At 49.2% G+C, this 17,264-nt stretch overlaps 1 protein-coding gene across 5 annotated transcripts in view; it reads left to right on the top strand.

Moving 5' to 3' along the window:
- LOC122395313 (potassium voltage-gated channel protein Shaker) overlaps window positions 1–17,264 on the top strand; it is a 147,988-nt gene that overhangs the window by 57,292 nt on the left and 73,432 nt on the right. Inside the window, exons 1-2 of one of the 5 annotated variants that reach the window (XM_043392758.1) lie at window positions 3,363–3,593; window positions 6,277–6,366. The exons of 2 other annotated variants lie outside the window; for them this stretch is intronic. In XM_043392758.1, the coding sequence (XP_043248693.1) occupies window positions 6,341–6,366 (26 nt within the window). In that variant the 5' untranslated portion in view covers window positions 3,363–3,593; window positions 6,277–6,340. Of the gene's footprint in view, window positions 1–3,362; window positions 3,594–5,874; window positions 6,367–17,264 lie in introns of those variants that run through there. 2 more of the 5 variants (XM_043392754.1, XM_043392759.1) reach the window with 2 other exon arrangements.

Genomic DNA, 17,264 nt, shown 5'->3' with positions numbered 1-17,264 from the left:
ATTCGCGCTCGGACCACCGTTTCGCCGAACTAATAAGGATGCTGGCGAACGAATAAACCCGGTTCGATCTGCTCCTGGTATCGACGTATCGGTAAAACAATTTCTCAGGGTTCACCGTGCTTGGTGAATAACGCGTATTCGGGAAGAATCGCTATGCCCGCAGCGTATCGTGGCATCGACGGAGCTATCGCGCCAAGTGCCCTCGTTTAACGTCCAATCGAGGAAGTAATATCGAACGACCGTGCCATTCGCGGCGTATGCATAGTAATCGCGACGTCGGAACGCGTTATCGATAAGCGACTCTTTAAACGACCGCCCAAAGAAATCGAATCGACCGGCTTGGAATCCCGGTGATTCGCCGGTCCGCGGAATCGTAATAAATCGTTTACGTAACTTTCTCCCGCGGTTGTTTCGAAACTCCGGGAGTCCTCGAGCGTCCCTGATGCTCGTTGGCAAGCTCACGGACGTCGCGAGACCCCGCTGACCCTCGACCGAATGCTCGTAGCAAAATAAACACGGTGATTTGCATCGATACGTCAGAGCCTGTCCATTATTTGGCCATCGATCCATCCACTTGGAACTCGGTACACACACCAGAGTCTCGAAATTTTCCTACCTCGTTCGTTCTATTCCGAGAGGGGAGGCGAAAAGCCGACGGGCGAAACGTACGTTTTGATCAACTTTAATATCCTGGGGCTGTATTATTATTATCGATCGACACCTACATATATACAGGGTGTTCCCGACAACTGGGCCAGGCTATAGCCTTTAAACGTCGTTTGTTGACACACAGACTAATTTTCGAGATATTGGACCAACCGGGTTTTTCTTCGCCGGAAACTGCTTGGTACGAAAAGTTCCATCGTAATCGGTGACCGGGGTTCGTTGGAGCGAAAAACGTCGGATCGATATTATTTCCGGCGTCAGCATAAAACACGAGCGCAACTGGTTCGACGCGGAGAAAAACGCGTCCTTTGGTAGCCTCGAGTGGCCAAACTTCTTTGGCAGCATCCTTTTCACTCGATTTCCGTGTACGTTTCGCCGATCGATGTCCAGCCACGCGAGAACGACGGGGATTTACGAGGCTAGTTTTCTCTCGGGGGAGACGATCGTCCTAACTCGCTTATCCGGATTCGAGGGAACCATTTTGGATCGGAGCTACGCTACCCATTCATTCCTCGCGTCTCACCCTTCGTCGCGACCTTTCGAATCCTCGCGTCTCGCTGGCCACCGAATCGAGCCGGATCCTAGCAATCGTTCCGTGGGAACGCGTGTAAATCCCCGAGAGGAAGATTCGAGGAAGGTGTCGGAGGATAATAGTCGAGTCGAGTCGAGGTAGATATCGACTTGGAAAGCCCACGCACGAGCAGCACGGCGAAGGCGGTGCTGCGGGGTGGACGAGAGAACCGGTGGTGGATTCCACCCCGTACGCCGTGCCGTTCATAGAACGAGGCGCACTCATCGGGCGCGCTCGCGCACAAACCCGTTTCGACGCATACGAACGCGTCTCTTAAACCCCGATCTCTCAAACATAGAAACCGAATGAGCGACTACGAGCGTAACGGGGATCGAGCGAGCGTGGACACGTTACCCGCCCAACGAAAACCCCACCCTCGATATCCCGTCCCTTCCTCGGAGGCTGACCGACAACAGCGGGAGAAGGAGGATCGAAAACTGGGAACGGAGCAGACGGAGAGGGCCCGAGGGCGGGCGCGATATGGAAAGGATAGTGGGAGGAAGCAGAATCAAGAGAGAGAGAGGAGAGATTTTCCAGCGAGGGTGGCGCCGCCGTGGCGGTTCCAGGCAGCAAGCTTGGCACCTCCACTGTCCTTTGCCGCCCTGCACCCACCAGGTCCAACCTTACGCGTTCTCCTCCGTTTCTACCTAGCCCCGTGTAAACGCACAAACGCCTCGTCGCTTTGGCGGGACTCTCTATCTCCTGCGGGCCGAGCTTATCGTTGCCGTCTAAACGGCCGTTCTTCGTACGCGCCTCTTCTCCTCCTCCCTTTCGTTACTCGTTGTCCCTTTCGTACTACCCCTTGGCTTCTGCCCTCTCCCGCCGCGTTCCTCCGGCTACCTCCCCCTCCGCGATCGCTCCTCGATCCTCCCTCCTCTCGTCCCCAAACCCCTCCATCTCCTATCCTTTCGCCCCTCCGGCGGCGGCTCCTCGGCCGTCGTTTCGTCCTTTTCTGGTATCCGAGCGAGTCTCGCGACACGCACGTCCGGCTCGACGATTCAGAAACCTACGAAACGCGGGGAAACGTGGTCGTGGCTCGAGGTGAATCCGCCCGCCGGTTCGCGAGTCGTCGTCTTTTGTGCGCGAGAGTGCGGTGTCGTCGTCCATACGCGAGGGTCGCTCTTTTCTCTTTCTTCTCCGCTCGTCCACGTTTCCTTCGTCCCGTCCCTTTGTTTTCGATCGGTGGCGCGGCGAGACCGGATCGTCGAACTCCGGTGCAACCGATCGTCCGTCGTTCCGCGGTTCAGGTCGCGGAGATCGCGAGGCGAAAGTGGACCCGTCTATCGTTCGCGGTTAAATCGTGGCCACGATAGGGAGGAGGACTCTAAATAGATGGAGCGTAACGAATCTCGTGCAGGGTAAAAGGGCGGGTGTTCGCGGGGTGGTGTACCGCCGCTAATCGAATCGACCGACCGCGTGGCAGTGGTGTTCCAGTGGCTGTAAAATGTGACGCGTTACTCTGCCAAATGTTTTCGGCCCCGTTCCGCTCGGCGTTCCTCTTCCCGCCTCGGCGTCCATCCCCCGTCCAGCCCCCCGTCGTCGATCCACGCGCCTCCGTGGCTTCCCGAGCGCGTAGTGTCCGTTAACCTGGCCGGTCGCAGGCTCAGCGAAATCGAGGACGAGGACGAGGACGAGCCGAACGCGGGCAACACGAGGCGAACTCGTGTCCTGGCCGCGATTAAATTAAATGATTGCGTGACGGTGCGCTTTATCGGTGTTTCGCGGCCCCCTTCAACCCTCCTCCATGCCATCCTTCCGCTCCTCGTCCCCACCCTCTCGCGGAAACCACCCACCCGACCGCCCGCCGTCCCTCGTCTTGGAATCCTTTCCGCGTCCTTGGTGTGCTCGCCTTCGACGGCCGCGTTCGAAATCCGCGATCCGTGGAACGTCCTTGTTTAAGGTGGACTCGCCTGGCGCGATGAAACGAACCCACCGGCCGATGCCGCGGTTCGATATCCGCCGAAACGCTCCTCTTTCTCCCTCTCTACGTCGTAACCGCTGCCGCCGCGTCTCGTCGCCGCGAACCCCGTAATTTCCTGGGAAATTCGACCGTCGACGGCCCTCCACGTCGAGAGTCAGACGAGCCGTCGTGGCGCGCGCGACACGATCAGCTGACCGTGGCTGCCGGACCGACCAGTCGCGTTACGCCGATCCGCCGATCGCGTGGACTCGCCTTAGCGCCACCGTGTCGACAATGCCACGCGCGATCACAGTGCGCCCGAGTGTGACTAGTGACTTAAGTGGGTGAACGAATATTCGTAAGTGGCTCACACATAACTAACACACACCACCGGCTGTCCTAGGACGTGCGTGGGACACACGGGGGTTCGTGGTAGTAAACGCAACATGCGGGAAGGTACAATAGTGCGGGCCGCCACGGCGATCTGCTGGGCCATCGCCAGTTAGCCACTGTACTTTTCTCTTCTCTATTCTATCTATTTTGCGCTACTATGCGCTCACACACGCACACACACACACACACGCACACACACACGTACGCAAACAACTAAACGTACACGCGCGCGTGCGTACAGCCTTGTTTCGTAACAGCTGATACGCTGCTCGGGATGGCAATGATTTTACCGGAAAATAAAGAAACGCGATAAAGTTTCTTTTCGTATTCCTAATTATTTATACCGAATCGTTTTATCTTCGACCGTTGAAAGTATTGCTGCTCTTGCTCCTCGTCGTAAACGTCCGCGTACGCTTTCCGAGGAGCACTTTTTCTTTTTTAACTGCTTTGGATATCCTCGGGACACGCATGCCGTTCGGAACGTTTACGAGCACGATATACAGGATGGTCCATGCAACTGTCTAAGGCCATAACTTCGTTATTAATGCATTTTCGAAAATATTCCAGAGGAGAAAGGTAAATCGAAGAGCACCATGTCTGCAGGACCTCAGATTCCTTTCAAATTATTTTAAGTATTTCCGTTCTACGTAAAAAATTGTTAAGGTGTCGTGGCAAGAAAATTATTAGTCCTCGAGTTATTTCCAAGAAATATCTTTATCGAAGATGCTGGAAAGTACACCGATAAATACAGATAGTTTAAGCGCAGAAAACGATAAAAAAACGTTATCGGAGCATCTTCTTCGATAAAGATATTTCTTGAATGTATCCCAAGAACTAACAATTTTTCTGAATGTATAGCAATGCGATTCTCGATTGCACATGCATCGTTGAATTTGAAAAAAATTTAAGGTCTTACGGACGCAATGCTTATCGAGTCATTTACTTTTCTGCTTTGGCAGTTTCTCGTTAGTGCATTAATAACGGTGTCACTGAAACGGCTGCATGGACCACCCTGTATACAGCGTGTACGGGGAAATATCGGCACACGCCTTTCTTTTAATACCATCGAAGCGATACATCGATAGAGAGTGCTCGAAATAACGCGGATCGGAATAGAAATGCAAAAAACTTGGAATTTTCTACTACACGCCAAAAATTTCCCGATTAACGTTCCGTTTGAAGTTGTTTGGCCACGGAGCTATTCTCGTGTCGGAAACGAAACGTTTCTTGCATGTCTAATTTAATCGCGATCCGTCGCAAATTACCCCGCAAAACATAAACGCGAATCGCAGCGCGCGTATTTCAATAAATGCTAAACTTCCAAATTATTGCAATTTCTCACCGTCGAAATTGTCGTTCCGAAAAATGAAAAAAACAGTTCCGCGACGGTTTCTGCTCAGTTTCCCGTGTTAAATTGTTGCCTTTTCGATCGCGTCGCCTGTTACGAAACAGGCTCTGTGTATCCATCGCACGCGTCTGGATCGTTCCGCGTCAAATCGACCCTCTACGTCCTCGCGAGCGGAAACGGGTACTCGCTCTGTTTTTATTTTTTTTTTTTTACCGAAAACGTCGGTTACACGTTTTGTTTTTTTCCCCCGTCGATGACTGGGGCGCCGTGAATTTTTGACTCGACGATTCCTCGCCTTCCGCCTCGCGTACCACGGAGCGAGAGGAGCCTCTATTATTCGGGTTGTCGTTCGAACGTTCCTATTGTTCGCGCGACGAGTGTTTCTTCCGTTGTCGGCGTTTTTTCCCCCCCCAGAGCGTTTCGAGCAACTTGTTCGCCGGGCTAGTCTTTTCGCGACGAAAAAAAAGTCATTATTGCATAATAGAGGCGCTGTCGCGTTCACGAAAAAAAACGTGGAAGCTCTCGCGGCGCGTTCGTTATCGAGAGCGATCGACCTCGTCGTCGGGAAAGAAGTTTGTTGGCAAAATTCCTGAACGATATTCCTCGTTGGCCCCCGCGAGGACTGCTCGGTGCTCGATAGCCGCGGATTTCAAGGTCGATCTGTCACGGAACGTATACACACGTACGATCCGCCCACACGTAATTACCCACTTCTACGTAGAATCTCTTTTTTACTTCCACTTCTTTCCGTTTCGATTATCTCTGACAGTCTCTTTCTCTCGCCACTATACCATAGAATCGTGTATCTTTAGCGAGTATTTTTAAAACTCTCACTACTTGTCTATATCTTTCTCTCCTTTTTCCGAACCCTGCTTAAAATATACGACGGTTCCGACCGGCCCGGTGCTCCAAAATTGGCGTCGACGGCGAGGAGGCGCGCTTAGACGCGAACACGGTGAATAATAAACGATGGAAACGGATCGAGGATGCCGGCTAACGGGTACGCTGGCGGTGGGATCCCGACTTTATTATCGTTCGTTTCGTTAGAATCGGGAGAACGGTCTCGTAAAAACAAATGATTCCCGTTTCGCCGGGTTTCGAGGATTCGACGACGCCGCCGTTAAACTTGATCGAAACCATGCAATTTTAACTGTTCCGAGTTCCCCGCGAATTGGGGGATCGTCCCGCGTTGGGAAATAAACGCTTGTTCTCGTGGCGTGTTTGCATGCCGTTGTTCTCCACGCTCGATCCCATCGCTATCGTAACCGACGTACAACGATTCGGTGGAAACGTCCAGGCGAAGATACTTTAAGCAGGGCCGCCTTTTTTTTCTCCGTCCGTCTGTCTGTCTCTAGTTACCACTCTATAGCTATGTTCTGTCACCGCATGCGAAACTAGAGGACTCACCGCTCCGGACTGCCCCCTCTGCGAAAAAGCGAGAAAGAGGCCGCCTCCATGCAACATGCAGATGATCCTGGTTGCTGGCGGGTGAGTCCACCATAGTCTCCCAACGAACGCACATGTTTATACGTGTCTTCCATGTACCTTTTTATTGCCTCTTGTCTTTTTTCGTGTCGTCTGTCTGTTGCCAGCGTCGCTGCGATCCTCGTTGTCGCCGGGACCGCCGATCCGCCAGGCTTGCCTGTCTTCGTGTCGTTTGTATCTGTTTGTCTGCCCGTCTGTCTATCTGTCCGTCTGTCTGACCGTTTATCTGTGCGTGGCTCTGTACGTTTGTCGTTCGATGTCCGCTCCTTTTGCCGACCAGAAACTTTTAACGAGCCCTCGCGATCGTTCGCGATGCTCGCCGCAACACCATCAGCGCTTCGATGCCCACAACGAAGCCTCCTTAACTGCTTTCAAATCGCATAAATATCAACATCAGTAATTTAAGAGAAATCGGACCTTATAAGGACGAGTTGCATGGCACCGAGATCGAAAGTTAAGTCGATCCAACGAGTTAACGAGCAGAATTCCCTCGGATTTCCGGTCGCCGGACGTAATGTGTCGGCGCGAAAGCAGACAAACCTGCGAAGGTGCAAAGTTGGAAAACGTAAGGGGGGGATCAGGATGTACGGGGCGGCGTAATTTTTTATTCGAAATCGATGTCTGTCGGCTGAAAGCAGCGTGCATCCTCGGGAGGTTACGTAACGCCTCGAGGTTACGGTGTTTCGCTGCGGACGACACAGGACGTCCATTCTCGTTCGCTATCCTTCGAATATTTAGGGTTCTCGTTGCGTAACGCCCGGGGAAATTGTTTTCCACGTGTCTCGTGACGTTGTCCCTTAACTTGCCTCGTTTGAATTTCAAATGCAGCCTCTTTCGCGCAAACAACCTCGCGGCCTCCATTCCTATATACTTTGGATTCAGGGAAATACCGATGCAAACTTGTTGCGAGCGACGCAAATTACAGAGAAAATAAAATGGGGGCGAATAAAGATTTTCTGTATCAAATATATCAAATTTTGCGTCAACAAAAATGTAATTAAATATTTAAATATCCAAGATAGGTTATTTTTGAAGACAGAAACGTAACACGAAGAGAACCTGTACCTTTGCGCGAGGAACAAGCTTTTTTCTCCGCGAAGTTAAGGAGTCCCTGTGGCTCGATAATCGATAAATCTCCTGAAAACGAGAGGAAACCGTGGAGAACGTTCGATTTACGAGCCAGTACAAGGGTAGTATCGCCACGTGTCATTGTCGATCGACGAACCCTCTGTTTCTTGGTTTTGGGCGAGCGTTATTTATCCGCGACGCGTAAACCTCCTTTCGTTCCTCGAATCGTTTTCCACGGAGAGCTTCGTTTCGTGGATGCGTGGTTCCTGGCATGCGATCAGGCTCCGGTGAAATATCGCTCACCGTGGCAGAGGGCAACGCGTCGAGGAATTCGTCTCATCCGGTCGGCCGTGTTACGAGCAACTACACCGGAACACCGGTTATCCCGCTACGGATTAATTCCGATTACACGGCTGCTGGTTCTCCTACCCATATTCTAACGTTATTTTTCTGCCCTTTGACAATACACTGCAACTCCATTTATACAAAAGGGCACGCAATTTTTAGCGTTTGATAATTACCGATAGAAGGATTTCAATTTTTCAAAATACAAATGTTCGAAAAGTTGTTCCTTAAACCCTTAAAACGAGAAAACCCTCTAAATATAACTCCTACAATAGTGAATGGATTTCATTGAAATTTATTTCTCAAGTAGAGCTCGTGGATATCGAGAAAAAAGTATTAAACAAAGTTGAAAGAGTGACGATTATGCCTTTACTTTAAGTTTAAACGTATCGATCGTAGACCAATTTCGTTTACAATATTCGTAACGATAACCCCGGTAAACCCCCTGTTCGGTTAACGTTCGTACTCCCGGGTCGTAATTATTTTGTAATTAGACAAAATATACACGACGACGTGGTATTATCAGGAAGATCCGCGGAACCACAGCGCCCAGAACGCAAACAAGGTGTCTCCGTCTCATTAATTCGAAGCAGAGAGAAGTAAGCGGTTACAAAGTCAAACTAGGTCGATTAAATTCTCGCTGCGTCGAGCATCAACAATTTGTCACCCATGTGGCCCAGATAGCAGCCATTCTATGATATTTCACGCAACGGTTGCCGCGCGAAGATTTTGATCAAGCCGGATCGTTTACGAAGGATGAAGAAGCAATCGGAAAAGAGGAATCGCGGCAACCTTCTGTCCGCGATTTCAATAACCGAATCGACCATCCTATTTTCCGACACGCGTCGCGAGGACCAACCAGCCACTGGACAAAAGGATCGTTTGATTCTTTTGTTGCGCGACCGGTCGTCCGCGAAACTGTATTTTACAGAAATCATTACACAGCACACAGCATCCAGTCACGCTCGAAAACGCTCTCATTGTTTTCGTGGATTGCTCGCGTAGAAAAATCTCCAAGACGAAACGATATATTTCGATTGAAACAAAATACCAAGCGTTTTACTTTTCGATTTAACGCGCACGATATCGAGAACTTTATCCAAAAAGCGGCGTTTATATTATTTTCGTATATTTACGATCGATCGGCGAGTTAAAGCTTTCAAGCAAAATTGTTTTTTCGCCGGTGAATTTTTGCGCGTAAACGTTTATCGATGTTGCGCGTTTTTCCATTAGCGCCTATTTCCATACGCGCGATCAGCGGGAATTTTCGCGTTCGAAGGTCGTTACGTCGCTCTCGCGTGTCCGCGATTCGGGGGATTTCGCGAATACACGGTTTCCCCGGTGAAAATATTTGCAACGAGTCTACGTCGAAAACAACCGAGACGCGGCAGGCTGACTCGATACGAGGTATTGCTCGGATCTCGTCGCGATTTCCAAAAATATGTTACTCTTCACGCCCGCGTGTTACGTTGGATTAGAAAATTGAGTAGAATTTTCCTAAAAGGTACTCCGAATGCCGTGCCATAAACGACGCTGGTTCGTGCAAACTGTTCCGGTTTAACCAGCGATCCCGTTGGCAAGAAACTGTCTAATTTAATGGATGATGGTCGGTGGTCGGCTAATTTGTTCGGCTTACAGCCCCGGGGCTCGCGTAATCGCGAACAGTTTTTGCCGGGTTTTAAAAGGCCGGAAAATAGGCTGGAAGGCGTGTAATCCGCGGCGGTAATTCTGAGGCGGAACGCGCGTTAGCGTGGCAGGATCGCGTGACAAACATGTCTAACGGGAATTCATAGAATTATTCGTGGATAGCGAACGGCTTAGTACACTCATCCGGCATACCCCGAACGAGAGTGCAATTAGGGGGGCGGGGAAGGTTGTGTGTATCGTGACGCGCGTCCCGATCAGCTCGAGATAGCGGCCAAATCCGATCGAATCGCTCCGAAACTGACAATACGAATATTTTCGCGCGTTATTCTCTCTCGTCGCTGGATACCGCGATCGAGTTGATCCGCTGACCCGGTCGTTAAAGGCGGAAACCGTCGGAGGTGGGGGATATTTCAGCAAACGATCGAGATTCCCTTGGAGTTTCAGGGGTTTTTCGGTGCTCCCCGGTTCCCCGAATCACCCAACGAGATTGTCTGATTTTTATCGTGGCTCGTTAGGACCCGTCACGGGAACGATATTCCGCGCGGGAGAGAGACTTCCTTTGCAATCATCGTGGCTCCGGGTGGTTTATTCGCATTCTGTCGTGTTCCTGGCAGTGGTTTGGGGGCCACTCGGAAAAATCGTACGCCGCGCCATCGATCGCGGCGTATGCGACTGCGTCCGTCTTGAAATTTTCCTTGCCACGGACGACGTCGACAGTCCTCTACCCGTCTTCGGCGTAATTTTCTTTTACAAAAGAACCCCGATAGGCGAAACGTTCGGGGCCCCCTCCCTCGACCAGGGAAGAACGCTCGCTTTTTAACTGCGTTAACTATTAGCCGTTGCACAGGATGCACGCTCGACGAGTGTCCGCTCGATTGCTCCTCGAGCCATCGTGCAGGCGGAAAATTATTTACACGGTAATTGATCGAACCAAGAGGGGTAAACGCGGGGGTAGACTCGAACGTTATGCGAGGTCAGTGCCTACTCGGAGAGATTTAAATATCGCCGACGTGCCTCGGTTAAAGAAATTCTAGTCCGTTGCAACGGAACTCCCCGCTCTGTCGTAATTATTTTCCTCTTCGATGCTGTCGGACGGCGATTTAAAATAACGATCCACGCAATTGAATTACCATAAAACGTTCGACGAGGCTCTTTTACGAACCGATCCCTTTTGATTCCGCGATCGATCCAATTTATTTATTTACGGAAACGACCCTTCGATACGGAGTAACAGGTGTTGGAGAGAAAACGTAACCGAATAAAGGGAAACGAAAAAGATCGCGAATAATGTAATATAAAATTCGACGAAATTAAAAAACTTCAAACCAACCCGAAAAAAATATTATCGTTTGCAAGGGTTAGTTACAAGCATTTTTTGTCATTACACATACCCCCAAAATCCTACTCATTTTCGAGAAAAAAATTCAAACATACAATGTCTGACCATAATGGGAATGTTTCCCTTAAATTTTCCGGCGAAATTGAAAACTTTCAAATCATTAAAAAAAAATTATTATTAGCTAGAGGGGTCAATTACAATCATATTTGGTCAACAGACATACCCTCGAAATCCTACGCAGTTCCGAGAAAAAAATTCGAATACCTGCCTAAATTCGGCGAAAATGAAAAGTTCCAAATGGTTCTGAAAAAATTATTTTCGGTTGAGAGGGTTAATTATAAGCATTTTTTGTCATTACACATACCCCCAAAATCCTACTCATTTTTGAGAAAAAAATTCCTTAGCAAACATACAATGTCTGACCAAAACGGGACTGTTTCCCTTAAATTTTCCGGCGAAATTAAAAACTTTCAAATCATTAAAAAAAAATTATTATTAGCTAGAGGGGTCAATTACAATCATATTTGGTCAACAGACATACCCTCGAAATCCTACGCAGTTCCGAGAAAAAAATTCGAATACGTGCCTAAATTTTCGGCGAAAATGAAAAGTTTCAAATCGTTCTGAAAAAATTATTTTCGTTTGCGGGGGGCAATTACAATCAGTTTTGGTGAATATACATACCCCCGAAATCCTGCCCACTTTCGAGAAAAAAATTCTTTACCGAAAATATAACGTGTGGCTAGGAATGTTTCGCGTCTGAAAAATTTCTGTCGTACCGTCGTGGTCTCGTGAGTTTTTCGATCGTGCACTGCTAATCGAGAACCATTTTGAAAAATGTTTGCTCGCGTATCCGATAACGATCGCGTTAGCGTACGAAAAAGGCTGCATCGAGAAATAGAACGGTTTATTATCCACGTCCGAAAGAAAGCAAAAAAATAACCAAGGCCATAAATCTAACGAAAGCAATCTTCTTCCCGAAGTAATCGGCGCGAATGCGGTGCAACACGAAACAGGCGGGCAAAAGGGCGGTTTTTTTTTTTCCTTCGCGAGAAGAGCGAGGCTAAGCCGCGCATCGATCGCGCGCGGCCGCTGCTTTTGCCTTGTTTTCGCGTTGGTTTTCGCATGCCTAGATGGCTGGATGGCCCCTTAAGCTGCGCTTCCGTGGCTCCGGCAGTCGCACGAGCTTCGATTTCCTTCGTTCCAGCAGTTTGTTTACGCGACACGCTTCGACGAGCCGCGAACCCACCGTCGCCGAAGCGAGCAACAGCCAGCGCTTTGCTTCCCGCGTTTTTCACCGAGCCTTTTCTCGCGGCTCTCGAATACGCTTCCCGATAAACGAACTCTCGCGACGCGTGTCGCCATCCTTTCTAACGACGAACACCTTTATCCAGATCCCCGCGAAGACGATCCTATCGCATGGAAACGTCACCGAGTTCCCCTGCTGCTTTGCTGTTTCGTCGTTTTAAACCTTTCGTGTTAGATACGGGGATGGATTTCTCGCGATTAAAGCGATCCCGTTGCTCGACAGGTGAGAGACTTATCGATTCTTGGTGTCGTTGCATCGATCGAAGCATGAATGTGTTAGAGAAGATACGCGGGAATCTCGAACGAGATTCGATCGTTATATTTCTGTTTAAATTAAAAGAAAATTTTTTACGCTTGAAACTTGCGAAAGATCGAGCGCGCTGGAGATGGAAACGACGAACGGTTGATCGGATTTTCACCTTTGAATAATCGAAAGACGTTCGAATGCTTTGACCTCGTTCGACGAACCTTTGCGATGCGAGGGATTCGAAGGGCGCCTATGTAATTACCGAATCTGTGGTCGAGAGAAATCGCGGGGGGGAGGGATCGTGGAATCGTGTTCCGAAACGATGCCTCGAGTTCCAGGGTTGAAAACGGCCGATCCTCGAGCAGGTTGCTGAAGAGTCTCGAGACCGACGAGTGGCCCGGATCGATCGTTGGAAACGATCGACCAAACCGCCGGTGTCCGGGGTTCTTGGCCGCGAGTAACTCGCGTCCCACGGATCCAACCTGGAAACTCGCCTATACAAGTATTTTCGTTTCTTTAAAAATCCTTTCCGAACGACTCCGAACACCGACGCGACCGAAATTAGTCTTTTTCTTTAATCTTTCGCGTTTAAAAGGTGTCCCCGGAATAAAAATATTTCCATAGCGTCTGCATTTTAATCGAGGTGCCTCTGCTTTAAACGTTCGTAGTTCGAGGAACGATTAATTTTCTATTCATAGTGTCCTCTTTGAGGCCAAGTCTCTCCGCATGCATTTAGTCAAACGATAAATCGTCGCATAATGTCCTCGAGAAATTAACGAAAGCTTGCTTCGAAGACGAATATTCTGGGGCAAGGTTTCGTAAAAATGTTCGTCGACGAGTTTAGGCAATTAGAATAATTAATGGCGCTTTAACAAACAGGAACGATAACAGTGGCGGCGATCGATCCCGTGTAAAACTCACGCCGACTTTGTCCGCGTAACTACGTTCGACTATAATTGACGCGTCGCTATCGATATTTATTAAATCAACGACCAACTTAATTAAATTTGTACAGAATAAATATGGCCGGGTCGGATCGAGAACATCGGGCTTAACAAGCCAATAACAAACTGATATTAAAAGCCATACGTTTGGACCGGAACGGGCGCCGTTCCGAATTCTTTAACGATCGAAATTTTCGATTTCTCTTCTTTTTCTTTTCCACGCCCGAGACGCATCGATCTCGTATCCGGTATCCGGTATCCGGTATCCGTGTTTCGCGTCCCCGGCGACGACTCGTCCGTTTTAATTCCGGGACGAGTTTCATTACAGTGGGTCGCGGGAAGTTATAATTATCCTTAAAACTCCCGAACAGGCCGTGCATTATTACGATAATTGGAATTACTCCGAGAACCGAGCGAGCGAAACGAGTTTGCGCGCGTTCCGGGACGAAACTTTTAACAAGTGACCATTCAGAATCTCGTGATTGCACCGGCCGCGCTTTAGCGTCAGAAAAATCATTGGCGAACGTGCATTTCCCTCCCGGCGAAACGTACACCGTTTATATTCGTTTTAATAATTTATTTAAGTTTTCGCGCCGGTATTTTAAGTGCTCGCAGACGATACGTTACGCGATCCACGATCTCTTATGCAAGAGATTCGACGATTTCGGCTTGGAATCGATTATTCAGATTTCGGATCGTGTTCCATCCACGCGGTACATATTTCTGTCCAATAACTCGCCCCGGGGCTCGTGATTTTAGGAATTCGATATCGACGGGGTAACCGAAATAAACGCTGGAAAAATAAGATTTGCCCGAGTGTCGAGCCAGGAATTTTATAATTTGTATTTGAAACGATCTGTTAAGCGCCGGGAGCCGGATCGAATTTTCAGGTCCATTAAACTTGGACCGTGACTCGCCCCGCGAGAATGTGCCCTTATATCGAGTCGAACCTCTAACCTCGAGATTGCCATCGTAAATCTGATACTGAACGGATCGCGGTACAAAGAGATTTCCGTTCTATTTTGTGTGTTTCCACGGGAAGAAGAATGCGTACAGAATTTCTCAGTTAACGAAGGAATGCATAGAATCGTTCTGTCGAAACATTCGCCGGTATCCGCGTTATTCCAGTCCCGATTAATCGTCGAATTCCGTTACGATGGTAATGGCATACTTTGGGAATCGTAAAGACAGAAATGCAATTTTTAGAGTCCGCCTAGGTTGGAAGACAGAGTCCCTGGATGACAGTTCCGGTGAACTCTGGCGAAAGTATTCCGTTCACGGTAGGTTAGGTACGCTGTTATGGCTGTTAAATACGGCGGAATGTTTTTTACTCGGGATATTCGCCGGTGGATATTCAGCCAGCGATTCTCGTCCATGTCCTACCGCGAGCGCGTCATTGTTTTGAAAGCCCCCGGCGAAAGTGCTTTCTTCCTTTGGTCTCGATTGTCCTCGCAGACCGTCACTCGGAGACAATAGCCCCTTTCCGGTCGGTCTAACGACAGCTTGAGCGAGGAACGCGATTACAGAGATACTTGAAACCTTCCGCGAGGAACGAGCGTCACCTGTTCCTCCACTTTCGAGGATCGTAAACAGCCGAGCCGCGGCTCATCCGCGTCCTCGTCGATCAGCCAACAAGCCAAACGACGGTGAAACATCCGCTCTTGGAGGAAGTTTTTTTAATTACCCCGAAATATTACGGCAATTTAGAAGAGATCGAGCACTTTGATGCGGCCGTCGACGGTAACGAGTTTCGATGAAAATTGTGCAAGCGAGGGAAATGTCAAGCGGACGGAGAGGATGGAAATTATTGCGACAGGTGGAACGTACGTCGCTCCATCGAGGTTAAATAGTCGATCTATTATCCGATCGTTTCCCCTATCTCTTTTTGCGAGCACCGTACGCTTCCTTCGACTTCCTTTTTAGGTCAGCCGTGTACGTAAAGACAAGACGGTATATCATCGATATTAAAGGGCAAAAGTTGCGCGGTACGATAAGAAAGGGACGCAGGTAATTCGGCAAATGCATCGCGGACTTGGTTGTTCCGATTATTCCGGGGTTTGATTCAGAAGGGACGTTTGTTCGGATCGTTTGATGGCGTCGAGACGTCCGCGGAAAGTTAAAAAGACCGTCTGCGATCTTCTCGCTGCGAAATGACGCGGAACGCCCCGGTCCGTACGTTATTTGCCAACGACGCGTCGAAATCTGTGTCAATGCGTTACTTTCCGTCTTTGTCGCGTGATAAATCGTCCCTTCCTGGAACGTCCGTTGGCCAGGATCGCCCCGATAACGGAATTCGTTCGTCCTTGGACGTTCCCGCGCGACGCGAATGCAATTACTTTTATTTCATTGAATTATCTTTTTTGCTTCGAACGACGTCGCCGACTTTTTGAGACACGCTATACGCGTTGACTTCGGTCGAAGACCTCGCGCGACGGCCTACGCCGATGGAATCAATTATTCGTCCTACTGAAAATATTTTTGTTGTCGTAACTCCGCTGCGTTCTAATTTACAGCGGACGCGCGAACAATAACGCGTCGTTGCCCCGTCGGGAATATCGACGATCGTCGTTTCGAAATCGTTTGCTTAAAAAATTATAAGCGATGTACACGTGGATGAAATAATTCACACGAATGGCGGAGGAATAATTGATATCTCAATTAATTTTACGCAATTGTATCGTGGCGTTACGAGCGTAAAGTTATTAAAAAATAATCGAGGATCACGGGAAATCCACTCTAACTTGGGCCATTTATCCGGTATTTGCCGATGATATACGGTGCAGAAGTTGCGGGAAATCCTAACTGGAAAATACGGGCCACAGTCGACTGGGTGTACTCTCCGCGGATCGAAGTCGTGCTCGAAATCCTGAAAAGGGGAAGAAGTCGACAATTTTCTTTCCCCTTTCGTTCGGTTTCGAGCGATTCCATCGGAGGGAAAGCTCTTCCGTGCTCCTCCACGAGCGTAGGAAGTCGAGCAATTGGGACGATCGTAGCTCGAAACGAAACCCGAAGGTCGCAGGAATATTCGCCGACGACATCGTGTGTCTCCTTGGCCTCCCAGAGACTAATAGTCGCGATGTCTCCAGCGCTAGAATTATGTCGGGGAACGATATTCCGCCGAGAGGTCGACGCTGAAATTTGTAAAACCATCGGAGAGTAATTTTTCAGCCGGCATTAATGGCCAACCCCTGTCGTTACCATTTTCGCGACTTTTGACGGCCGTGACATTCATACCCGCGAGTTTATTTTCGCGGATTTCGCAGTTTGCCCGGAAAAGGAAGTCGAGGAACGTTTCCCCCCCCCCGGAAATTGCATCTCGATACGATTATATTTTTAGGTCTCGTACTCATTCTGACCATCCGTTTTTCTGGGAAATTTACAGCGTCGAAATTAATTAGTCGAGAAATTTCTGGACCCATTCGTCGAGCCATTAAACGGGAAACGATAAATCTCGTACAACCGCACGACATCTAAGGTCAACGAACAGGGCTCCATAATTCGGACGGATCGTTTCGAGTTCCGATAGAAGTTTCGCCCCCCTGGTTCTATCCGATAATTACGTTGCAAAGAGGGCAACTTCGTAAAGCCCGATCGTAATTTTCCGCGGGACGATCCGTGAATTTCTCTGGATTTCGATACTCTTTGATTCGCGCGATCGGGATATTCGGGATAACAGCGAGACGAGCGCGGGAATCTAGTAATTACGAACTCGTTACGAGCCACGGCGACACGCGAGGAACGACTGCATACGTTTCGCGTAAAAAAGGGTACCGCAATTAAGTAGAAAGGCTACGAATGGTTCAGACGACGACGCAACTCCGCGTCAAAGTGCCTCGAACGCAAACTGCAGGAACGGTGATCCGCGTTCTTCCAGACTAGAGAGTTTGTCGGAGTTCAGAATTGCGTTACGACTCGATCCAACGAAGGGTTGACCTAACTTTGACGGGAATCGATCGACTGAATTTATGCCGAACGCGTGTTTACCTCGTACACACGCTGATAA

Source organism: Colletes gigas, unplaced genomic scaffold (genome assembly GCF_013123115.1).
Source record: "Colletes gigas isolate AHSC1104 unplaced genomic scaffold, ASM1312311v1 Colletes_gigas_Sc00005, whole genome shotgun sequence".
Lineage (NCBI taxonomy): Eukaryota > Metazoa > Arthropoda > Insecta > Hymenoptera > Colletidae > Colletes > Colletes gigas.
This window is presented reverse-complemented; position numbering and strand designations above follow the sequence as displayed.